Consider the following 25,910-nt stretch of genomic DNA (forward strand, 5'->3'; position numbering starts at 1 on the left):
GTTTCACTGCCGACCTACTGCTGTTACTGTGTCTAGAAATACTACACCAATAACACGTGCGTATACACCTTAGCTTGCCAGACAGATTATAGGTTCTCTGTAAATCAATCCCGCAACCGCCGCCCGCACTCGGAAGAACCAGACTGCGGGCTTCCGTATCAGTCTGAGGTCGTTCATCACCTGAGTGGAGACAGGAGACGTTTCGTTGCTCCGCAGCAGTAAATCTCAGCTTTACACGAGCTCAGACGCTAAAATTTCTCATATAAAACCTTTTGGTTGAGCTTGAGATGATCATTTTTGTTATTTTAGGGGCCTGATAGAGTTTTCTCCAGACTTGATAGGAGGTGAAAGTGCATGCGAGGTATCCCCACGACGGTCGTACGACCTAGCTAAAATTATGTCCGATCGCTGGAATGAAATGAAAAGAAAATGAGTCTGAATAAGAAGCAAACAAAAGTGCATTTTCATACAAGGTGAAACGCCCTAGACAGGCTAACGGAAATGAACATAAAGGTTACAGTAATTATAAATCAATTAAATGCTACTTCAAGCCACACGGAGCAGCAACACATACTGTATATACAGAGCATACAATATAATACTCATGGCTAAACAGTCTTTCTGCGCTGTGGAAACAGTGACTATAAGTGCACCTTAGTAGGGGACCTTCTCTGACTCTTCTTGCTCTACATCCAAAGCTGAGTGTTGCCCGACATGTTACTGATACTTCATTGAATGTGTACGACTCTAAATTTGGCCTATCCTTTTATTCCACAGGTGTCGAACTCAAGGCCCAGAGCATCATTTTATGTGGCTCGCTAAATTTTCTAGCTAAAATACCCACATTTTAATTGTCTTAATTTTTACAAACATCGAAACATTGCAAGTCTTTTTTTTGTTGTTGTTAGCGATGCCCCTTTTTTGCTAGCCTTAAATTTCAAAACGACTTCTCCATCAACTTTTTCCGTCTACAGATAATATATGTATGTGGGTTCACAGTCATAATGGCCCTTCGGAGGAAACATGACGACGATGTGGCCCACACCCAAAAATGGAGTTTTACACCCCTGCATTTATGCTGTACTGTAAAAACAAATGAAGCTGCTGAAAAAAAAATGTACGAATGATGAACTGTGTTATAAAGTGGCATTAAAAAGGTGATCATTAGCATCTGTAAAACATCCATCCATCCATTTTCCAACATACAAACTCCACAAAGGAAGGCCGGAGCCGGAATCGAACCCGGCACCTCTGCACTGTGAGGCGGATGTGCTAACCGGTTAACCACCGTGGTTGTCATCTGTGAAACGTCAAGATTTAAATGTTCTCTCAACTGGTCGTGAGCGTTTCATCGCATCTCAAGGCTTGATGTTAGAATAAATCAGTCGTTGTGCTCGTTTGCACTTGGCGCCAATCTTATTTTGTAATTACAATACGGCACATGCATCAAATGTGAGCCACGGACTCGGCTCCCTTTATAGCGGCTCACTTCCACCATTATTCGGCTTCTTAATGGTTTCTCCAGCAGTATGAAACGTTTCCACGGCCAGTATTCAAAGCATCCTCCCGCTCGCTTGCACGGGATGAGAGTTTAATAAGTGCGCGTCAATAAAAGGAGACTGTCAGAGGCAAGAAACAGACGCACAAAAAGGGAAGACACAGACATATAAAAAAGGAGCAAAGCGAGCAGCCAAACAAACATTTTTGATCATCCAAAACTCACTGATATTTGATGCTGATAATTCATTTTGGAGGCCGCGAACTGTGCGGCGTGCGGCTTCCAACAGCTGAACACACAACACACGATACTTGTTTTTGCAAGTTTACTCAGAAGTACTGGAGTGTTGACACATTTAAAGCTTAGCATTAAAAAAAAAAATTCCTTGCGTTGTAAAAATTATAAAATGTCCTTTTCATCCCAGGTTAACCATGACACCCCCTTGTTTGTAATTTATTTATTATTATTATTTTTTACGTATCTGATGTTTCGGTCTTTGGTTGTGCTGTCTGCCACCGCTCACGTCCAGACGCTCACACGCAGATATCGCACATCGCCCCATTACACGAGCATTTTAAAGTTACATCCTTAAATCCTATATGACCCATCTCTGCTTTTTTCAACTCTTGTAAAGTGTCTTTGAGTACGATGAAAAGCGCAAAATTAAATGTATTATTTTTATTATTATTATTATTATAGCAAACACACAGTCACTACAATGGGCACAGTATTTTCAATGATGGATGGGAGGGAAACACACAGTTCCCGATCCTTCCTATTGCATTTTTAAAATGTTCACTTCATTGAAACCGGTAACTCATTTGAAAATTCCAACAATGACACATTGATAGCATTCCATGTTTTTCCCCAATCCAATTCCGACACGAAATCATATTCTGAGTTATTCCTTCCGCATTCCTCGGCCTGTTCAAATCATTCCAACTTCAACGTTTTCTGCTCGTTCAGGAAATCGACTTCTCTGCTTGACTCGACATGCATTTCCCAATTTGGAACTTAAAAAATTAGATCCGGGCGTAGGATCTAGAGTTAGCTGATAGACGAATATTCTTATTGGGAATTAAGTCAATATCTTCAAGTCTCCTGCTCCTCCTGCCTGACGGTGTAACATCATCTGGCCCCGTGGCTCCCGAGGGCCGCGGGGCCTCGTCTGGATTTCCAATGAGACCGTGTGCCATGATGGAGACAGCGGCTGCCTTCTTTTCTGCTTTGATCCAAGGCTTGTGTAAATGGGATCTAGAGGGAGGCGACCTATTTACCAAATGACCTTATTATTATTAATAGGTGGAGAAGTGCCATTTTGGGGGTTTGCAGACTTTCAGCAACTATTGTGCTCTGTTAAGATATCTTGGGGAAAAAAACCCAAACCTAAATCCGATGGGAATTTCAATTTACTACATTCTGTTGACTTTGTATTCATTTAAGAGACAATGAATGAAAAAGTCACGGTGGTCGACTTGGTTATCACATCCGCCTCACAGTGCAGAGGTGCAGGGTTCGATTCCGGCTCCGCCTTTCCTGAGTGGAGCTCGTTTGTTCGCCCCGTGCCTGCGTGGGTTTTCTCCGGGTACTCCGGCTTCTTCCCACATTCCCAAAACATGCAAAGCAAGTTAATGGAACGCTCGAAATTGTCCCTAAGTGTGAGTGTGAGCGCGGATGGCTGTTCGTCTAAGTGTGCCCTGCGATTGGCTGACTACCAGTTCAGGGTTTACCCCGAGATGACATGCCTGGCATACGAATGGGATGGGCATGGGCGAGACAACGCCTTAAGCCTGATGGCAGCAAACGACATTCTTCTTTCTATTTTTCTCCCCTACAAGCCTTTTGTCCTTGTTTCTAAGCTCCAGGTTTCTATTTGTGCTCTTCCTCCAGGCCTACCCTCTCAACTCTTTAGTGAAGAAGCAGCCAACAGTGCTGGTGATCTGTGGGCCGGAGCAGAACGGCTCCATTGGCCTGGTGTGTGCGCGACACCTGCGCATGTTTGTAAGTGCAAAACATAACACGCAAACCCCAAAAGGCAAATTAATCAGTTGTGACGCGTACAATTCGAGAAGAGAACATTTGTTTGATCAATGACGATTTTTCATGTGGGGTAAGTGGGTCAGCGCCAAAGCAGATCACAGAACTACGGGAAAGGTTGACAAAAAATATATACGGTATTTTCCTCACTATAGGGCGCACCTAAACGCCTTCCATTTTCTTAAAAGCTCACAGCGTGCCTTAAAATCCGATGCACCTTGTGTATGGTCATTACGGTAATATGTCAACGCAGAGTTTAAACTTAAGGTGATCGGTTTTGCAGTTGAACACGGAAATAGAGCAGCGGCAAGAGTTCAACGTTAACGCGTCAATGTTATGACTTGCTGTTGGTTCAGTGAACTGTGTCACTGCTTTATTAAATAAGTTTTACTGACATCTGGTCGTTCTGTTGGCGTTTCCTTGAGCGTAGCTCCGTCTAGTGGATGCATTATAGATTGGGTTTTATAATGCGTTGCACCCAATGTATGAAAAAAATGGGGCAATCATTGAAGGTGCGCCTCATAATCCAGTGCGCCTTTTAGTGTGGAAAATACGGTAGATATATTTTAATACAGAGTCGCGAGTCAATTGTGGAACGGCGTGTTAACTAACTTGCTCCAAATGTCCCGCGGTCATCGACGTGTAAATGTATCCATGGAGAGAGTACTGCAGTTTTCCTGGTATGTGGCCTAATTTAGCGTACATAAGTAGTTAGCTAGCCATATGAAAACACCACATGATCACTCACTTTCTCCAAAACTAGAACAAACTGTTCTCTCCCATAAAAAAATAACAATCCACGTTTGACTCGCATCAGGATTAATAGGCTACCCCACCCAGTCAGCAAAATTGGTCTGGCCCAGCTCTGGGGCAGACACGGCACGCACACCCGGCCCACATACCTCAATGAATGACGGTCCTGGAGTGGCCCACGTCTGGCATTCATGATGTGGGCCGCATTCGGCCCAGATCTGAGCCGCATTGTAAAACCATATCTGGCCCTACTCCGGCCCGACGCTGGGCCAGAACAGGTTCCTGATATCAGCCTGAATTTAACCTCAACCAAGCCACATCTTTCATGAGCCATATTTGACCCACATTAAAAAAAAAAGTCTCAAAAACGATTGTTGTAAAAATATGTTTATTGTCATAATTTGTGAACCTCACATATAACTCCACATACACTGGAAAAATGCACTTTTCTTTATTTAACAGTGAACACAAAGTCCAAATTGGGATGCAGCTTACTCTTGAACGGTATTTTTCTGTCCATCAAATTGTTGCGCTCTCCATGTCCTCTTTTCTTCTCATGCTCTCCTTCCTGTCACCATCCCGATCAGGAGCCAGATGTAGCCATCTTTTGATTGTGACATTAATTTCCTGGTCTGAGGCCCAAGATGTTAGGATGTTAGGTCTCACAGCGACTGTAAGAACTGTAAGAAAACAAACATTTGTACATGTCATGAACAATGAATGGTCAGTAAAAATAACCCCTGAAATTTCTTATAGTAATAATAATAATAATGCATTTCATTTATAAGCGTCTTTCAAGACACTCTAGGACACTTTACAACCAAAACTAAACTAGGTGTGACGCTGTGGGGCGGAATATTTGCCACGAAAATCTAAACATGAATAACTTTTAAATAATTTATACTGAATTTGAATTACGTGAATTGAAGGTCAGTGGCTCGGATGATGGATGGATTTGTATATTTTACTCTGAATCATATTGATAAACTGAATCTGAATTGTACAATCTGAATTTGAATTTGAAACTGTATTTGATCCTCACTGAAAATTAAATTCTGTTTATTTTCATATTCAGTCCTACAAATACAAAACAACGTTTTTTTTCAATGTCAGATTTTGTTTTTGAATTGAGGTACTAAGTTTTAAATTAACTTTATGGTCAAGTATGAAGTATCCGGTTTGTATTGCAGCAAACGGAACCAAAATTAATTTCATTGTATTTCAGTGCAGAAAGGGTTCTTTTTGGCAGCACCTCTGACTGTTCAATCACCTACATTTTCACAAGTGATGTGTCGGTCGCGAACGAGCCGGTACAAAGAGCCTCTTTGAAGTGAACCCCGACCATGTATAGTAAGGCGTTTTTAGCCGAAAAAAACGACCACGGAGAGTAACGCGTTTGTAGACGAAAACAACGACCATGTACAATAAGGCGTTTTTAGCCGAAAAAACAACAACCGTGTGTAGTAAGGCGTTTTAGCCGAAAAAAACGACCATGAATAGTAAGGCGTTTTTAGCCGAAAAAAAGGACCGTGTATAGTAAGACATTTAACTCGAAAAAAACGACCATGTATAGGAAGGCGTTTTTAGCGGAAAAAACGACCATGTATAGTAAGGTGTTTTTAGCCAAAAAAAACCCGACCATGAATAGTAAGGCGTTTTTAGCCGAAAAAAACGACCATCTATAAGAAGGCGTTTTTAGTGGAAAAAAACGACCATGTATAGTAAGGCGTTTTTAGCCGAAAAAACGACCATATATAGTAAAGCGTTTTAGCCGGAAAAAATGACCATTTACACTAAGGCATTTTAACTCGAAAAAACCGACCATGTATAGGAAATCGTTTTTAGCTGAAAAAAACGACCATGTATAGGAAGGCTATTTTTTTTCGGCTAAAAAGGCTTTGCTAAAAACGCCTTACTATACAAGGTCATTTTTTTCGGCTAAAAACGCCTGACTATACATGGTCGTTGTTTTCGGCTAAAACGCCTTACAATACATGGTCTTTTTTTTGGCTAAAAATGCTTTACTATACATTGTCTTTTTTATTCGGCTAAAAACGCCTTACTATACATGGTAATTTTTTTGGGCTCAAAATGCCTTACTATACATGGTCGTTTTTTTCGCTAAAAACGCTTTGCTAAAAACGCCTTTCTATACATGGTCATTTTTTTCGGCTAAAAACGCTTTACAATACATGGTCGTTTTTTTCGGCTAAAAAAGCTTTACTATACATGGTCGTTTTTTTCGGCTGAAAACGCCTTACTACATGGTCATTTTTTTCAGCTAAAAACCCTTTGCTAAAAACGCCTTACTATACATGGTCATTTTTTTCGGCTGAAAACGCCTTACTATACATGGTCATTTTTTTCAGCTAAAAACGCCTTACTATACATGGTCATTTTTTTCGGGCCAAAAACGCCTTACTATACTATGTCGTTTTTTTCAGGCCAAAAACGCCTAACTATACTATGTCGTTTTTTTTCGGCTCAAAAACGCCTTACTCTACTATGTCGTTTTTTTCGGGCCAAAAACGCCTTACTATACTATGTTGTTTTTTTCGGGCTAAAAACGCCATACTATACTATGTCATTTTTTTCGGACTAAAAACGCCTTACTATACTGTGTCGTTTTTTTTCCAGACTAAAAACGCTTTACTATACTGTCGTTTTTTTCGGCTCAAAAACGCCTTACTATATACTATGTCGTTTTTTTCGGCTCAAAAACGCCTTACTATATATACTATGTCGTTTTTTTTGGGCCAAAAACGCTTTACTATACTATGTCGTTTTTTTCGGGCCAAAAACACCTTACTTATACTGTGTTGTTTTTTTCGGACTAAAAACGCCTTACTATATATACTATGTCATTTTTTTTGGACTAAAAACGCCTTACTATACCGTGTCGTTTTTTTCGGACCAAAAATGCCTTACTATACTGTCGTTTTTTTCGGCTCAAAAACGCCGTCCTATACTGTCGTTTTTTTCGGCTCAAAAACGCCGTCCTATACTATGTAGTTTTTTTCGGGCCAAAAATGCCTTACTATATTATACTATGTCGTTTTTTTTCGGCTCAAAAACGCCGTACGATACTATGTCGTTTTTTTCGGGCAAAAAACGCCTTACTATACGATGTCGTTTTTTTTTCGGCTAAAAATTTCATCCAAAAACGCCTTCCTATACATGGTCGTTTTTTTCATCCAAAAAGGCCTTACTATATATGGTCGTTTTTTTCGGCTAAAAACGCCTTACTATACATGGTCGTTTTTTTGGGCTAAAGATTTCGTCCAAAAACGCCTTACTATACTATGTCGTTTTTTTTGGGCCAAAAACGCCTTACTATATGATGTCGGTTTTTTTCGGGCCAAAAACGCCTTACGATACTATGTCGTTTTTTTCGGCTCAAAAACGCCTTACTATACTGTGTGTTTTTTTTCGGGCCAAAAACGCCTTACTATATACTATGTCGTTTTTTTCGGCTAAAAATTTCATCCAAAAACGCCTTGCTATACCATGTTGTTTTTTTTGGGCTAAAAACGCCTCATGGTCATTTTTTTCGGGCTAAAAACGCCTTACTATACTATGTCGTTTTTTTCGGGCGAAAAACGCCTTACTATACATGGTCGTTTTTTTCGTGCTAAAAACGCCATACTATACTATGTCGTTTTTTTCGGACTAAAAACGCCTTACTATGCTCGTTTTTTTCCGGCTAAAAACGCCTTACTATACTATATCGTTTTTTTTCGGCTAAAAATTTCATCCAAAAACGCCTTCCTATACATGGTCGTTTTTTTCATCCAAAAAGGCCTTACTATACATGGTCGTTTTTTTCGGCTAAAAACGCCTTACTATACATGGTCGTTATTTTCGTCGAAAAACGTCTTACGATACATGGTTGATTTCTTGTCCAAAAACGCCTTATACATGGTCATTTTTTCGGCTAAAAACGCCTAACTATACATGGTCGTTTTTTGGACTAAAATTGCCTTACTATACATGGTCGTTTTTTTCGGCTAAAAACGCTTTGCTAAAAAGGCCTTTCTATACATGGTCATTTTTTTCGGCTAAAAACGCCTTACTATACATGGTCGTTTTTTTCAGCTAAAAACGCCTTACTCGACATGGTCTTTTTTTGGGCTAAAAATGCTTTACTATACATTGTTTTTTTTTCGGCTAAAAACGCCTAACTAAACATGGTCGTTTTTTTGGCTAAAATTGCCTTACTATACATGGTCGTTTTTTTCCCGCTAAAAACGACTTGCTATACATGGTCATTTTTTTCGGCAAAAAACGCCTTACTCGACATGGTCTTTTTTTTGGCTAAAAATGCTTTACTATACATTGTTTTTTTTTCGGCTAAAAACGCCTAACTATGCATGGACGTTTTTTTGGCTAAAATTGCCTTACTATACATGGTTGGTTTTTTTCGTCTAAAAAACTATGTCGTTTTTTTCGGGCTAAAAACGCCATACTATACTATGTCGTTTTTTTTTTCGGCTAAAAACGCCTTACTATATACTATGTCGTTTTTTTCGGGCTAAAAATGCCTTACTATACTATGTCGTTTTTTTCGACATAGTATAGTATACTCTACTATGTCGTTTTTTTCGGACTAAAAACGCCTTACTATACTATGTCGTTTTTTTCGGGCTAAAAATGCCTTACTATACTATGTCGTTTTTTTCGGGCAAAAAATGCCTTACTTTACATGGTCGTTTTTTTCGGCGAAAAAATATACAAAAAAACGACTTCAATAAGCCTTACTTATCATGTTGGTCAAAGAAAGAAGGGATATGGTTGCAACCTCTGGGGATTGAACACCCACCCGCTAGTTTGGGACATGGTTTCTCTACCCCTGAGCCACACCTTCACATAACTTCTTCTTTGTTTTGTGTTGTCTTCAATAAAGCTGCAAATGGTGGTTAAAGAAGATGTGACCTTGTTGCAAACACTGGGAATCGAACACCCAACCGCTGGATTGGGGACTTCAGCTTTCTACCACTGAGCTAACCCATCACAATGAACCTTTGGGTTGTTTTGTGTTTTTCCTCAAATAAGTTGTATATGGAGGTTAAAGAGTAGACATTGTAGCAACAACCAGGGATCGAACGTTGTATATGGAGGTTAAAGAGTAGACATTGTAGCAACAACCAGGGATCGAACACTCAACCTCTGGTGTGGCACTCCAGCACTCTACCACTGAGCCAAAGCACCACATAGAGCAGTGGAGTTGTGTTTCTTTATTAATCATGGTCGTTTCTTTCGTCCAAAAAAGGCTTACTATACATGGTCGTTTTTTTCGGCTAAAAATTTTGTCCAAAAATGCCTTACTATATACATGGTCGTTTTTTTCGTCTAAAAACGCCTTACTATACATACCAGTTTTTTTTGGGCTAAAACGCCTTAATGTACATGGTCGTTTTTTTTCGGATAAAAACGCCTTACTATACATGGTCGTTTTTTTCGGCTAAAAATTTTGTCCAAAGATGCCTTACTATATACATGGTCGTTTTTTTCGTCTAAAAACGCCTTACTATACATGGTCGTTTTTTTTGGCTAAAAATTTCGTCCAAAAAGGCCTTACTATACATGTTTGTTTTTTTCGTCTAATAACGCCTTACTATACATGGCAGTTTTTTTTGGGCTAAAACACCTTAATGTACATGGTCGTTTTTTTCGGCTAAAAATTTCATCCAAAAACGCCTTGCTATACTATGTTGTTTTTTTTGGGCTAAAAACGCCTCATGGTCGTTTTTTTCGGCTAAAAACGCATTACTATACTACGTCGTTTTTTTCGGGCCAAAAACGCCTTACTATACTACGTCGTTTTTTTCGGCTCAAAAACGCCTTACTATACTATGTCGTTTTTTTCGGCTCAAAAACGCCTTACTATATACTATGTCGTTTTTTTCGGCTCAAAAACGCCTTACTATACTGTCGTTTTTTTCGGCTCGAAAACGCCTTACTATATATATCTATGTCATTTTTTTCGGCTCAAAAACGACTTACTATATACTATGTTGTTTTTTTTCAGCTCAAAAACGCCTTACTATACTATGTCGTTTTTTTTTCGGCTAATTTTTCGGCTCAAAAACGCCTTACTATACTATGTCGTTTTTTCCGGCTCAAAAATGCCTTACTATACTATGTCTGTTTTTTCGGGCCAAAAACGCCTTACTATACTATGTCGTTTTTTTCGGGCCAAAAAACGCCTTACTATGTCGTTTTTTCGGGCCAAAATTGCCTTGCTATACTATGTCGTTTTTTTGGGCCAAAAACGCCTTACTATACTATGTCGTTTTTTTCGGGCTAAAAACGCCTTACTATAATATGTCGTTTTTTTTCGGCTAAAAACGCCTTACTGTACTATGTCGTTTTTTCCGGCTAAAAACGCCATACTATATTATGTCATTTTTTTCGGGCTAAAAACGCCTTACTATACTGTCGTTTTTTTTTCGGCTAAAAATTTCATCCAAAAACGCCTTCCTATACATGGTCGTTTTTTTCATCCAAAAAGGCCTTACTATACATGGTCGTTTTTTTCGGCTAAAATTGCCTTACTTTCCATGGTCATTTTTTTCGGCTAAAACGCCTTACTATACAAGGTTGTTTTTTTCGGCTAAAAACGCCTTACTATACTATGTCGTTTTTTTCGGGCGAAAAACGCCTTACTATACATGGTCGTTTTTTTCGTGCTAAAAACGCCATACTATACTATGTCGTTTTTTTCGGACTAAAAACGCCTTACTATGCTCGTTTTTTTCCGGCTAAAAACGCCTTACTATACTATATCGTTTTTTTTCGGCTAAAAATTTCATCCAAAAACGCCTTCCTATACATGGTCGTTTTTTTCATCCAAAAAGGCCTTACTATACATGGTCGTTTTTTTCGGCTAAAAACGCCTTACTATACATGGTCGTTATTTTCGTCGAAAAACGTCTTACGATACATGGTTGATTTCTTGTCCAAAAACGCCTTATACATGGTCATTTTTTCGGCTAAAAACGCCTAACTATACATGGTCGTTTTTTGGACTAAAATTGCCTTACTATACATGGTCGTTTTTTTCGGCTAAAAACGCTTTGCTAAAAAGGCCTTTCTATACATGGTCATTTTTTTCGGCTAAAAACGCCTTACTATACATGGTCGTTTTTTTCAGCTAAAAACGCCTTACTCGACATGGTCTTTTTTTGGGCTAAAAATGCTTTACTATACATTGTTTTTTTTCCGGCTAAAAACGCCTAACTAAACATGGTCGTTTTTTTGGCTAAAATTGCCTTACTATACATGGTCGTTTTTTTCCCGCTAAAAACGACTTGCTATACATGGTCATTTTTTTCGGCAAAAAACGCCTTACTCGACATGGTCTTTTTTTTGGCTAAAAATGCTTTACTATACATTGTTTTTTTTTCGGCTAAAAACGCCTAACTATGCATGGACGTTTTTTTGGCTAAAATTGCCTTACTATACATGGTTGGTTTTTTTCGTCTAAAAAACTATGTCGTTTTTTTCGGGCTAAAAACGCCATACTATACTATGTCGTTTTTTTTTCGGCTAAAAACGCCTTACTATATACTATGTCGTTTTTTTCGGGCTAAAAATGCCTTACTATACTATGTCGTTTTTTTCGACATAGTATAGTATACTCTACTATGTCGTTTTTTTCGGACTAAAAACGCCTTACTATACTATGTCGTTTTTTTCGGGCAAAAAATGCCTTACTTTACATGGTCGTTTTTTTCGGCGAAAAAATATACAAAAAAACGACTTCAATAAGCCTTACTTATCATGTTGGTCAAAGAAAGAAGGGATATGGTTGCAACCTCTGGGGATTGAACACCCACCCGCTAGTTTGGGACATGGTTTCTCTACCCCTGAGCCACACCTTCACATAACTTCTTCTTTGTTTTGTGTTGTCTTCAATAAAGCTGCAAATGGTGGTTAAAGAAGATGTGACCTTGTTGCAAACACTGGGAATCGAACACCCAACCGCTGGATTGGGGACTTCAGCTTTCTACCACTGAGCTAACCCATCACAATGAACCTTTGGGTTGTTTTGTGTTTTTCCTCAAATAAGTTGTATATGGAGGTTAAAGAGTAGACATTGTAGCAACAACCAGGGATCGAACACTCAACCTCTGGTGTGGCACTCCAGCACTCTACCACTGAGCCAAAGCACCACATAGAGCAGTGGAGTTGTGTTTCTTTATTAATCATGGTCGTTTCTTTCGTCCAAAAAAGGCTTACTATACATGGTCGTTTTTTTCGGCTAAAAATTTTGTCCAAAAATGCCTTACTATATACATGGTCGTTTTTTTCGTCTAAAAACGCCTTACTATACATACCAGTTTTTTTTGGGCTAAAACGCCTTAATGTACATGGTCGTTTTTTTTCGGATAAAAACGCCTTACTATACATGGTCGTTTTTTTCGGCTAAAAATTTTGTCCAAAGATGCCTTACTATATACATGGTCGTTTTTTTCGTCTAAAAACGCCTTACTATACATGGTCGTTTTTTTTGGCTAAAAATTTCGTCCAAAAAGGCCTTACTATACATGGCAGTTTTTTTTGGGCTAAAACACCTTAATGTACATGGTCGTTTTTTTCGGCTAAAAATTTCATCCAAAAACGCCTTGCTATACTATGTTGTTTTTTTTGGGCTAAAAACGCCTCATGGTCGTTTTTTTCGGCTAAAAACGCATTACTATACTACGTCGTTTTTTTCGGGCCAAAAACGCCTTACTATACTACGTCGTTTTTTTCGGCTCAAAAACGCCTTACTATACTATGTCGTTTTTTTCGGCTCAAAAACGCCTTACTATATACTATGTCGTTTTTTTCGGCTCAAAAACGCCTTACTATACTACGTCGTTTTTTTCGGCTCAAAAACGCCTTACTATACTATGTCGTTTTTTTCGGCTCAAAAACGCCTTACTATATACTATGTCGTTTTTTTCGGCTCAAAAACGCCTTACTATACTGTCGTTTTTTTCGGCTCGAAAACGCCTTACTATATCTATGTCATTTTTTTCGGCTCAAAAACGACTTACTATATACTATGTCGTTTTTTCCGGCTCAAAAATGCCTTACTATACTATGTCTGTTTTTTCGGGCCAAAAACGCCTTACTATACTATGTCGTTTTTTTCGGGCCAAAAAACGCCTTACTATGTCGTTTTTTCGGGCCAAAATTGCCTTGCTATACTATGTCGTTTTTTTGGGCCAAAAACGCCTTACTATACTATGTCGTTTTTTTCGGGCTAAAAACGCCTTACTATAATATGTCGTTTTTTTTCGGCTAAAAACGCCTTACTGTACTATGTCGTTTTTTCCGGCTAAAAACGCCATACTATATTATGTCATTTTTTTCGGGCTAAAAACGCCTTACTATACTGTCGTTTTTTTTTCGGCTAAAAATTTCATCCAAAAACGCCTTCCTATACATGGTCGTTTTTTTCATCCAAAAAGGCCTTACTATACATGGTCGTTTTTTTCGGCTAAAATTGCCTTACTTTCCATGGTCATTTTTTTCGGCTAAAACGCCTTACTATACAAGGTTGTTTTTTTCGGCTAAAAACGCCTTACTCGACATGGTCGTTTTTTTTCGCTAAAAACGACTTGCTAAAAACGCCTTGCTATACATGGTTGTTTTTTTTCGGCTAAAAATGCCTTTCTATACATGGTCGTTTTTTCGGCTAAAAACGCTTTGCTAAAAAGGCCTTTCTATACATTGTCATTTTTTTCGGCTAAAACCTCCTTACTATACATGGTCTTTTTTTTTGGCTCAAAATGCCTTCTATACATGGTCGTTTTTTTTCGGCTAAAAACGCCTTTCTATACATGGTCGTTTTTTCCGTCTAAAACCGCCTTACTATACATGGTCGTTTTTTTCATCGAAAAACGTGTTACGATACATAGTTGATTTTTTTGTCCAAAAACGCCTTACTATACATGGTCATTTTTCCGGCTAAAAACGCCTTACTATCCATGGTCGTTTTTTTCGGCTAAAAACGCCTTACTCGACATGGTCTTTTTTTTTGGTTAAAAATGCTTTACTATACTTTTTTTTTTTTTCCGGCTAAAAACGCCTTACTATCCATGGTCGTTTTTTTCGGCTAAAAACGCCTTACTATACATGGTCGTTTTTTTCGTCTAAAAACACCTTTCTATACATGGTCATTTTTTCCGTCTAAAAACGCCTTACTATACATGGTCGTTTTTTTTCGCTAAAAACGCCTTGCTATATACATGGTCATTTTTTTCGGCAAAAAACGCTTTGCTAAAAAGGCCTTTCTATACATGGTCATTTTTTTCGGCTAAAAACGCCTTACTATACATGATCGTTTTTTTCGGCTAAAAACGCCTTACTCGACATGGTCATTTTTTTCGTCTAAAAACACCTTTCTATACATGGTCATTTTTTCCGTCTAAAAACGCCTTACTATACATGGTCGTTTTTTTTCGCTAAAAACGCCTTGCTATATACATGGTCATTTTTTTCGGCAAAAAACGCCTGCCTATACATACATGGTCGTTTTTTTCGGCTAAAAATGCTTTAAGATAAGATAATAAGATAAGATATCCTTTATTAGTCCCACACTGGGGAAATTTACAGCCTCCAGCAGCAAGAATGTAGGCAGAAAGAAGAAGAAAAAACAAACAAACACCGTCCAATTAAGTGCAATATAAATACAAAATGGATAAATCGCAGTGCTATTTACAGTTGTTTTCCACATCATTCAATTATTAAATATTATTGTTGCTATTTTTTATTCAGCAGCCTGACAGCAGTTGGTAGGAACGAGCGTCTGTATCTCTCCTTCTTGCAGCGCGGGTGTAACAGTCTCTGGCTGAAGGAGCTACCAAGTGCTGTCAGGGCGGGCTGGAGAGGGTGGGAGGGACTGTCCATCATAGCTTTTAGCTTAGTTAGCATCCTTCTGTTGCCCACCTTTACTATACATGGTCATGTTTTTCGGCTCAAAACGCCTTGCTATACAGTACATGGTCATTTTGTTCGGCTAAAAACGCTTTGCTAAAAACGCCTTACTATACATGGTCATTTTTTTCAGCTAAAAACGCTTTGCTAAAAACGCCTTACTATACATGGTCATTTTTTTCCGGCTAAAAACGCCTTACTATAGATGGTCATTTTTTTCAGCTAAAAACGCTTTGCTAAAAACGCCTTACTATACATGGTCATTTTTTTCCGGCTAAAAACGCCTTACTATAGATGGTCATTTTTTTGGGCTCAAAATGCCTTACTATACATGGTCATTTTTCTCGTCTAAAAACGCCTTACTATACATGGCCGTTTTTTTTCGGCTAAAAACGCCCTCCTATACATGGTCGGTTTTTTTCTGCTAAAAACGCCTTACTCTACATGGTCGTTTTTTTTCGGGTTAAAAAGCCTTCCTATACATGGTCGTTTTTTTCAGCTAAAAACGCCTTAGTATACATGGTCGTTCTTTTCGGCTAAAAACACCTTACTGTACATGGTCGTTTTTTCTGGGCTCAAAATGGCTTACTATACATGGTCTTTTTTTTTCGGCTAAAAAATGCCTTACTATACATGGTCGTTTTTTTCGTCTAAAAACGCCTTACAATACATGGTCATTTTATTCGGCTAAAAACGCCCAACTATACATGGTCGTTTTTTCGGCTGAAAACGCCTTACTATATACATGGTCGATTTTTTCGGGTTAAAACGCCTTACTTTACATGCTTGTTTTTTTTTCGTTAAAAAACGCCTTACTATACATGGTCATTTTGTTCGGCTAAAAACGGCTGACTCTACATGGTCGGTTTTTTTCCGACAAAAAACGCCGAACTATACATGGTCGTTTTTTTTTGCTCAAAACACCTTTACTGTACATGGTCTTTTTTTTTGGGCTAAAAACTTCTCACGATACATGGTCGTTTTTTTCGGCTAAAAACGCCTTACTATACATGGTCGTTTTTTTTCGGCTAAAATTGCCTCACTATACGTGGTCGTTTTTTTTCGGCTAAAAACGCCTTCCTATACATGGTCGTTTTTTTTCGGCTAAAAACGCCCTCCTATACTGTACATGGTCGGTTTTTTCGGCTAAAAACGCGTTACTTTCGATGGTCGGTTTTTTTCGGCTAAAAACGCCTTACTTCACACGGTTGGTTTTTTTCGGTTAAAAACACCTTATTATTGTCACGTTTGCGAGGTGGTGGTGGACCCCAAAAAGCAGGCAAGAACTTGATGAACTGTATTAAAACGGAGAGAAAACTAAATCTAAAACCAAAAAAGTCCAAAGTACCAAACAAAAATCATGACTGAAGATAAAACATGACATTAACCAAAACATGACTGAAACAAACCTGATTGCAGCAAACAAACATGACAGTAGCCAAGAGCAAACAGCAAACAAACGAACATGACAGTAGCAAAGAGCAAACATGACCCGACACCGAGTGTTCGGGCAGGAGTCCTTTTATACAACTAATAATTACATAATGACCAACAGGTGTGCAACTGCAGGGGGAGCAGTACAGTGCCACCTGTTGGTCCCAAAACAAATCATGACAGTACCGCTCCCTCAAGGGACAGATCTGCAGATGTCCCAAAGTTGTCCAAAGGCTTGCCTCGCCGGGGAACAGGAACTAAAAGCGACGGCAACCCTTGCATCGCTGGAGAACAGGAACAAAAGCGATGGCGACCTTCGCCTCGTCGAAGAACAGGAACAAGAAGCGACGGTGACCTTCACCTCGCCAGGGAACAGGAACAAGAAGCGACGGCAATCCTTTGGCTGGGCGCGACCTGATGTGGACGGAGCTCGACGTAACGGGGGACATGGGACAGCCGGAGGTGAGCAGGGGCTCGGCCTGATGTGGGCGTGGACGTGGCACGGCTCGTCGTGGACGTGAATGTGACTAAGCTCGAACAGACACGTGACGAGCCTCGGCTCAACGTAGACGCGGACGGGGCTGGGCCCACCGTAGGGCTTGACGAGACGAAAACATGGACAGCCGCATCACTAGCGCTGCCTGAAGGGGGAAAATGGGACAGCCGCATCACCAGCGCTGCCTGAAGGGGGGACATGGGACAGCCGCATCACCAGCGCTGCCTGCGGGGTCCAGGTGGTCGGGTCATTCTGTCACGTTTGCGAGGTGGTGGTGGACCCCAAAAAGTAGGCATGAGGGAGGATCAGGGTGAACTTGATGAATTGTATTAAAACATAGAGAAAACTAAATCCAAAACCAACAAAGTCCAAAGTATCAAACAAAAATCAAACAAACCTGATTGCAGCAAACAAACATGACCAAGAGCAAACAGCAAACAAACAAACATGACAATAGCAAAGAGCAAACATGACCCGACACTGAGTGTTCGGGCAGGAGTCCTTTTATACAACTAATAATTACATAATGACCAACAGGTGTGCAACTGTGGGGGGAGCAGTACAGTGCCACCTGTTGGTCCCAAACCAAATTATGACAATTATACATGGTCGTTATTTTCGTCGAAAAACGCCTTACTATACATGGTCTTTTTTTTTTTTGATTAAAACACCTTACTATACATGGTCGTTTTTTTTTTCGGCTAAAAACGCCTTACTCTACATGGTCGTTTTTTTCGGGTTAAAAAGCCTTACTATATACTGTACATGGTCATTTTTTCATCTAAAAACGCCTTACTGCACACGGTCGTTTTTTTTCCCATCTAAAAACGCCTTCCTAGACATGGTCGTTTTTTTTCCGGCTTAAAACACCCTCCTATACATGGTTGTTTTTTTCGGCTAAAAACGCCTTACTTTACATGGTCGTTTTTTTGGGCTAAAAACACCTTACTATACGTGGTTGTTTTTTTCGGCTCAAAATGCCTTACTATCCATGGTCGTTTTTTTGTTCTAAAAACGCCTTTCTGTACATGCTTGTTTTTTTTTCGTCTAAAAACGCCTTACTATACATCACTGGTGTCAAACTCATTTCACATGGTGGGCCACATACGGCCTCGGTAGATGTCAAGGGGGGCGGACCATTAAAATGATCCCATACTTTGCTATAAACAACCAAAACAATATGCTTTTCCTTTGTTTTTGGTATAAAGAAGCACAAGAACATTTGGAAAATGTTGAAATTTACTGAACGTATCTTTTACAAAACATTTCATGAAGCACCTTACATTTGCTTCAACAAATGTGCAATTTACTTTTATCATTCACATATATGCATTGCAACTGATCCCATTGATTGTACAAACTTTAACAAGTAATTGGTGTTGAAAAATATAGTAATGCACTTTATGATTAAACAAGATTTATAAAGAAAGGAAGTTTAAAACCATTTACACGTGCATATAAAATCTAAATGTAATCCCTGCCTACACCTTACAAACTAAGGAGAGTGCTATTAAATGTGTAAATATGAGAGTGCTATTGATAGCGTCTGCTGTCATGGGTCTGTCTCAGTGACGGACTGAGGCTGCTGTTGTCTTCTTCTCTGGTCAAAACAGTGTCTCCTAGTGGATACTCAATGGATTGCACCTTATTAAAATATTAATTCTGTCTTTTATGCATTTTTTTTCATTTTTAAATTATCCTGCGGGCCTGATTGAACCTCGTGCGTGTGTGTGTGTGTGTGTGTGTGTGTGTGTGTGTGTGTGTGTGTGTGTGTGTGATGAATGGAATTCCGCATCGGTGTGCAATTGTGAAACAAGGCTGTGTGTTGAAAAAATAAATCTGAAACTGCATTTAAGGGTGGCTCAATACTGGCTGGCCATATACGGGCCGGAGTTGTAAATTGATTTCTGGCCCAAATACTTCACTCCACAACTGGCCCTCATCTGGTTTGCCAGAGTCAAGCCAGTGCCTCCTTTGCCACTTCTGGCCGTGTTCGGCCCACATGCATTATGCCAGTGCCGACTCAAGGCCAGATGTGCCAGCTTCATGCCGAATCCGGGCCAGATGCCTTTGCTGACTGGGCAGAATATAATTTGAGCTCCTGTAAACGTCTCTGAGCAGTTATCCCATTAAGCTCTCGGCAAGGGTCCTCAGACAGTCATGACATCACGCCGTTGTTCCTCTCATTAATGCCGTCTGCACGTGAACATGTCATGAGCGTCACGCCGGCCCGTCGGGCCTCGCGCTCGCTGTTATTTCAAGGCAAACGCAAAACTGAAAATAGATACGGATCTTTGATTTTTTACAGTAGAATGGGCCTGCGTGCTTTACCATCTGTCTGTCTCGCGACCACAATTTATTGGTGGTTCAAACTGTATCAGATCGACGATGCAAACTACCGTCTATTACACCGCGGCTCGGCACAAGTGAAACCTTCAAGTCATCACTTACAGTACGATGCCGTCATCTTTTCTGTGTTTTCTTTGAAACAAATTTTCAGGGTTAGCATTTATAACTCGCTGGGACCGCACTTGGCAGTTTCCTCCAAGTGCGGAAACTCGATCACTTTGGCCCAAGAACAGTCCCCTGGTGCCAGAGCGCGCGTTGTTTGTGGTTGCGTTGTGATCTGTGTCAGCTGGAAGACACACAGGCACACACGTGAGTGGGGCGCACCCAAAAAAAAATAAAAATGCACCTCAGCATATGCGCTGCCTTTTGGTGGCTGAGCTGACATCAGGATATTTACAAAATCATCTCAAGCCATATGATAATAATCACCCAATCAGCTTAGTTTTTTTCACCTTTTTTTCCTTTAATTTACTTCTACTTTCTGCTTCATCAAAATTGACCCATGTTGTTTTCATTTTTGATACTCCAGTACAATAGAAGCTCCAAAGTCGAACACCCTTGTATGTTATTGAGGATACCACGATATCGCTATTCACCCACACTATGCCGATTTTTTTGTGCAACATCCACTTGTCTGTGGAATTTTTCAGGTTGCAGTCATCATTTTTCTCTCTCTTTTTTTTAAGAGCTTTTTCACATTCATAGTATACTATTCGGTAGGTATGCAACGATAACGGCAATATCGTGATATCAGAATTGCCACGATATCATCGTCATCGCTTTTTTTTTCTCGTGTTCTTGCAAGAAGAGGTGATGGAGAACAAAACGCATGGAAATCAGGATTCATGGTCATCTGACCAACGCAGCAGCTGCTGTCACACATTATACTAAACCTGAGCCGCCCCGTAACTACAAACAGACAATTGTTTACAGTGACTTGGAACATGGAGTACAAAAATATCCTTGGGCAATGAGCCACACGCTGCTTCACCAAGTCGACATAAATTATTAACTGATGACATGTACATATTTCCATTACAGCTATAGTTTGATATCGCCAGCCGTTCCACGGGGAGGGGTGACCTGATTGACTTATTTTTTTTTTAAATACACCCTTTTTTTTTAAACACTCTCGTCCTAGGGACGGGCAATGTGCATGTTTAAAGATTTGCGTAAAGGTGAAGGATCACAGGTGCTTCCTGCTGAACATCCCAGAGTTTTGGTTTCACGGGCGTCTGGATTTCTACTCTCACGTCTATAAGGCCGACATTCACTCAGGAAGCGGGCGGCAGCAAACCGCAATTGCTGATCATTGCTCAACGTCCGTGTCTTGAGCTACCGAGCCGACGCACAGTGAGCCATTTTGTCAAGAAAAGAGGAACAAGCACAAGCTGTTGGTTTAATCATTACATAATGTTCCCCCCCACCTCTTATTTGATTTTTTTTTTGTTCTTCCCTTAAATTCAGGAATATGAACCCACCATCTACCACCCAAAGCGATCCCCTCACAGTGTGCATCAGGATTTCACAGTTCAGTGCGAGAAGATGGACATCCCTTTTCTCTCCTACCTCCCCACAGAGGTCAGCGCCACCTTCACGACGTTTCGTTTTCGGCTCGGCAACAAATCAAATCAATGTTTGTCTATCCCCTACTGCTTATAGCATTTAAGGTCGAATAATTTAGGTTGAAGGGACTTTACAGTCTGATTGATTTCAAATGCAAAACCAGCCCTACATCCCCAGGGAGCACTAAAAAGTCCATCGTGGAAGAATAATTACGTAGTTGATATTGCGCTTCGATGCTAAATAAAAACAACCCCTTAATGGACTTAAGGGGTTGTTAAAGCAAGCTGTTAAAGCAGCACGGATGAACAATTTAGGTCTTTTTTTTGGTTTGTTTCACTCCAAGGCACTGTAGTGGAAGCCTTTTTGCTTCTTCCTCGGAGGTTACATGTCTTTTTCAATTTATTCCAACTATGAAAATGAATTCAAAAGCAAAGTCTTCAAGGGGAACTAAACCCATGCTGTCAACAAATTCCAGATATATTCTAAATGTGCATTTCTTCTTTATCGGCTGCTGTTTACCGGAAAATACAAAAACTGTGCTGCCCGTATAGTGATAAATTAACAAATGCAGTATTAAGCACAGCAGCATGTTTTGACTAGTGCATTCAACGTATTAAAAAAACAAAACAAAAACAAAAAACAATTGGGGGGGTTGAACAATGTAATATACTGTAAATTCCTTTTGCCATGAAAACTTGCCAGATCAAAACAAAAACCAATTCTGTTGTACTTTTTGAGTGAATCAATTGAGATCCAGTGAAACCCCACGCATTAGCGGGGCCAATCCTCCATCTTCTGCAGAAAAAAACCTTTGCTGTTTTGCACTCAAGCCGAAGCCACATCTAATATAAAATGCTGTTTCGGTGCCACCTGGTGGCATCTTTACTCCTAAGCACTTTGTTGAACTGAGGGGAGGAATTTCATTTCAATAGACCGTGACCTTGTCCAATACAAAAAAAAAATAACATTGTTTCGCCACACTCTTGTGACCTAGATAGACCTTCTACTCAGATTTTCATGGCGAGTCTCGTCCCTATGCCTTACGATTAGCCACATAAATCGCGAAAGCAGCATTACACAGACAAATTTCTTCTCAACTGCCTCAACGTGGATAAATAAAAGCTAAATAAATTTTACACTGAGTCTCTTTTAGTGTAGCATCTTCGTGAAAGTATTTTCAGCCCAGCCTCCGGTTGGAATTGATTCATCGATGGAATTAAGTCATTCACCCTCACAGGTCCAGCTCATAAATGACGCCTACAACCTAGTGATTGACGCCATGCTGGGCCCCGAGGACGATGCTGTCGACATAAAAGAGCCCTACGCTGGGATTCTGGTCACCCTCAAGCAGGTCAAGATCCCCATAGCAAGTGTGGACGTGCCCTCGGGTGAGTTTTAACCGACGAGTAGGCCCTTGGGGTTCAGGTTTTTTTTTCAGAGTATCGAGGACCGTGTGGAGGATAAATCTGCTACAGGCAGCACCGTGTGAGCTCATCATTCTTAACTACTGCACAAAACCGTTTGTAAATTGAATACCACGACACAGGATGGAGACCTCTGTTGAACTGCGAATAAATTTTATTTTAAGGCTGTGTGATGAATTGATTTTATTGATCAAATCAAGTTCATTTTCTCGTGCGATTTGTTTTTCCGTAGGTCGAGTGTGTCTTGGTTGACGTGCGTTACTTGGACTAACAACATTGTTGTGAAAAATGAGGAACTAGTTTACAAAAGCACAGTGTTACAAACCAAGCGACTTTGGCAACCCCTCTATTTTTCCGAAAAAAGGCGACTATTGGAGTTACCCGTATTTTCCGCACTATAAGGCACATCGGAGTTCAAGGCACACCTTCAATGAATGGCCTATTTTAAAACTGTTTTTCCATATAGGGTGCATCGCATTATAAAGCACATTGAATAGACGCTACAATAGTGGATGCATCCACCTGATGGAGCTGCGCAACAATACAATAAGGCTTTATTTATATCGAGCTTTCACAACCGCTGCAGCTGCAAAGTGCTTTACAGAGCACTTAAAATACTACGTGCAATAAATCAGAGTATTGATCCATATATAAGGCGCATCGGATTATAAGGCACGTTGTCAGCTTTGGAGAAAATGGAATGCTTTTAGGTGCACCTTATAGTGCAGAAAATACGGTAATTACCACGAAGAAACAGACGCGAAGTTTTGGACCTGAGGTATGTGCTTACAAGCTGCAAATATTTTGCACAGGTCACCTTTGCCTCACCTGTACAATTTGAATATGATTACAAAAACGACATACTCTGACAGCACACATATGGATGAGCTAAATCACGTTTTGACATGATGTTAAATTGAAAAATTTCAAAGTTGATTTATTCACAATCGTGTTCAAATTCAACAAGTTTTGACAAAGGATGCATTTATTTTCACTGTGGAATAGAAAAAATTATCAAAGAATTTCTGTGCACATAAGCCAATTCTGGGGGCGAAATTGCTGGAAAGAAACTGTTGAGAAATAAAGCAAATCCCCCCCAATGTGTGGGAGACGCAACTTGTTTTGAACACCGTCATTGTCATTTTTCAATTTTTTCAAGTTTAGTTTTTTCTAAAAAAAAAAAAAAAAAAATGAAATTTTATTTTATGGCCATAGCTCCCAGCCTATGAACATGATGATATTTTTTTTGGTGCTGTATCAGCATTTGACAAACTCACTTTGAACACAACTTCGGTTTCTGGTGGTACTGCAATATGTGGCCGGTAACCGCAAACTCAGACAAAATGCAGACCAAATGACCTGGATACAGGAGGAAAAGCTCTGTGCGTTTCCAAAGTAAAGCATACATGAGCCTTAAGCCTTAGCTGAGATGGGATTGGATAGGGTTCTACTGTTTGTTCTGGGATTGTATCCATTATGGAAAAAATGGTGCATGTTCCAACCCTCCACAAACTTTGAAGGAAATCTTTGACTGTATCTCGTTATTGCATAATCCTGGTGACCAACAAACCATCCTACATACAGCAAGCGAAAACAACCTCTCTTGTTTCTCAGGTTGGGATGTCGAAGAGGCGGGTCAAGACGGGATAAGCCCGGAAGTGCTCATCTCTCTGACGGCACCAAAGAAGTGCGCCATGAGTTTCTCGGGAAAGCATTTCCTAGCTGGACGCTTCCTGCCTTACGATATCCAGAGAAAATACGACCTGAATCTCCCGGATTACCCGGGCACAGACTCTCTCATTGAACTGTAACGCGGAGGGGGGGGGGAATATTTTGACAGCGTCTCTTGTTTTGCATCTTCCAGATGAGAAACAACCATGTCTCAGTCGTGTCTTTCGGGCCTTCGTCGCATTTGCTGTTTGGTGACAGTAGGAGGATTTAGAACCTGTGACCTGGTGTCTTTTTAGAGAGAAGCTTGAGATGTTTCCGTGTCAGTCTCCAAATAGGAACTGTAGCATTATACATGTTGGATTTATTGAACAAAAGAGTTTTATTTGACTGAACTTTTTCTTGTTTGATACTGAAGCCTGCAACTGTTTCATTTTCTGTTTGCACTAAAGCAATATGTTGGTTTTCTTCTTTTGCTTTGACAAAAACGGTTCTTGTTGTCTAAATATTAAAAATATCAATTTAAACATTGTTCAGGCTTTTGTCAGTGATATGTAACTCTACGATGACCATGCCTTTTGTCCGCAAGGCCAAATTAGCGTAAAAAAGCCTTTGCCGGAACATTAAGAGCGTAATTAGTCGCTGAAAACATGACCTCACGTTGCGTAAACAACGTACGCATGTAAATAAATCACGTAGCTTGAGGGCACGGGGACGAGCGTGTTTATTTACAAAACTTGGGTTCTGGATAGTACAAAACTTCATCAGAGCTTCGGTCTGCTTACACAGATGGACTTTGGTATGTCGGAGTCATCGCGCGCGATGTGAACAACAGCTTCGTGTTCCAAGAAGGGAAACAATGTTGAATATTAACGTTACGCAAAAATAACGCATTCAATATTGTCCGAACGATTTGTTGATGGTGTACATCAATAACATTCAGTGGACGTTTTGTTTAGCAACATTTAGTACAGTTTATGCTTTTATTCTTTTCTATTCCGTCTTTTTTGCCGCCATTGCCATTGCATTCTACACATGCAGTAACAGCTGGGGAGCTTTTATTTTGAAGGCCTGATTTCACCGCCGACAGGATTTTTATGCCATTGATGCCCGAGTGTTGCCGAGCAGACCGGGAGAGTCGTTATTGCCTGCGGTTGTGAATAAAAGCTTGCACCGCCTTGAATTGATATCAGTTGTGAAAATTAATTTTAGAAACCAGTATATTGCGTGACGCGCTTAGCCACAAAACAAATTAAATTTCCAAGCCAAGGTACCAATGATGGCAAAATCTAAATTTGTTCGTAAACTGGAATGTGCCGTAATCTATCAATAACCTATGCTCGTTCATTAACCAAAGTCCTAGTTACAGTCTTAAATATCCATGCATCCATTTTCCGATCCGCTTATCCTCACGAGGGTCCCGGGCTGTGCTGGAGCCTATCCCAGCCGTCTCGCGGGTGGACACCCTGAACCGGTTGCCAGCCAATCGTAGGGCACACACAGATGAGCAACCATCCGCGCTCGCATTCACTCCTAATAATTTTGAGTGTTCAATCAGCCATGCATGTTTTCGGAACGTGGGAGGAAACAGGAGTACCCAGAGAAAACCCACGCAGGCCCAGGGAGAACATGCAAACTCCACACAGGGAGGCCGGAGCTGGAATTGAAGTACAGTGAGGTCGCCGTGCTAACCACTGGACCACCGGGTTGCCAGTCTTACATATAAGTAGGAAAAACATTTTTTAGCCTTAGGTCG

At 40.2% G+C, this 25,910-nt stretch overlaps 2 protein-coding genes across 4 annotated transcripts in view; one reads left to right on the top strand and one right to left on the bottom strand.

The window, feature by feature from the left end:
- Positions 1 to 24,685, top strand: part of yjefn3 (YjeF N-terminal domain containing 3) — a 49,361-nt gene extending 24,676 nt beyond the window's left edge. Inside the window, exons 3-6 of the mRNA XM_086115083.1 lie at positions 3,389 to 3,499; positions 20,964 to 21,077; positions 22,300 to 22,450; positions 24,101 to 24,685. Of these exons, the coding sequence (XP_085971209.1) occupies positions 3,389 to 3,499; positions 20,964 to 21,077; positions 22,300 to 22,450; positions 24,101 to 24,297 (573 nt within the window). The 3' untranslated portion in view covers positions 24,298 to 24,685. The remainder of the gene's footprint in view (positions 1 to 3,388; positions 3,500 to 20,963; positions 21,078 to 22,299; positions 22,451 to 24,100) is intronic.
- Positions 4,659 to 25,910, bottom strand: part of LOC147202405 (Rieske domain-containing protein) — a 46,317-nt gene continuing 25,065 nt past the window's right edge. The window contains exons 1-2 of one of the 3 annotated variants that reach the window (XR_015101337.1): positions 16,838 to 17,995; positions 4,659 to 4,959 (exon numbers count right to left, since the gene is read on the bottom strand). The gene's annotated coding sequence lies outside the window, so the exon portion shown is untranslated. Of the gene's footprint in view, positions 4,969 to 16,837; positions 17,996 to 25,910 lie in introns of those variants that run through there. The other 2 variants (XR_015101336.1, XM_086115084.1) reach the window with 2 other exon arrangements.

The sequence above is a fragment of the Hippocampus guttulatus genome, chromosome 7 (assembly GCF_054856545.1).
Source record: "Hippocampus guttulatus isolate MCC_2025c chromosome 7, RoL_Hgut_1.0, whole genome shotgun sequence".
Classification (NCBI taxonomy): domain Eukaryota; kingdom Metazoa; phylum Chordata; class Actinopteri; order Syngnathiformes; family Syngnathidae; genus Hippocampus; species Hippocampus guttulatus.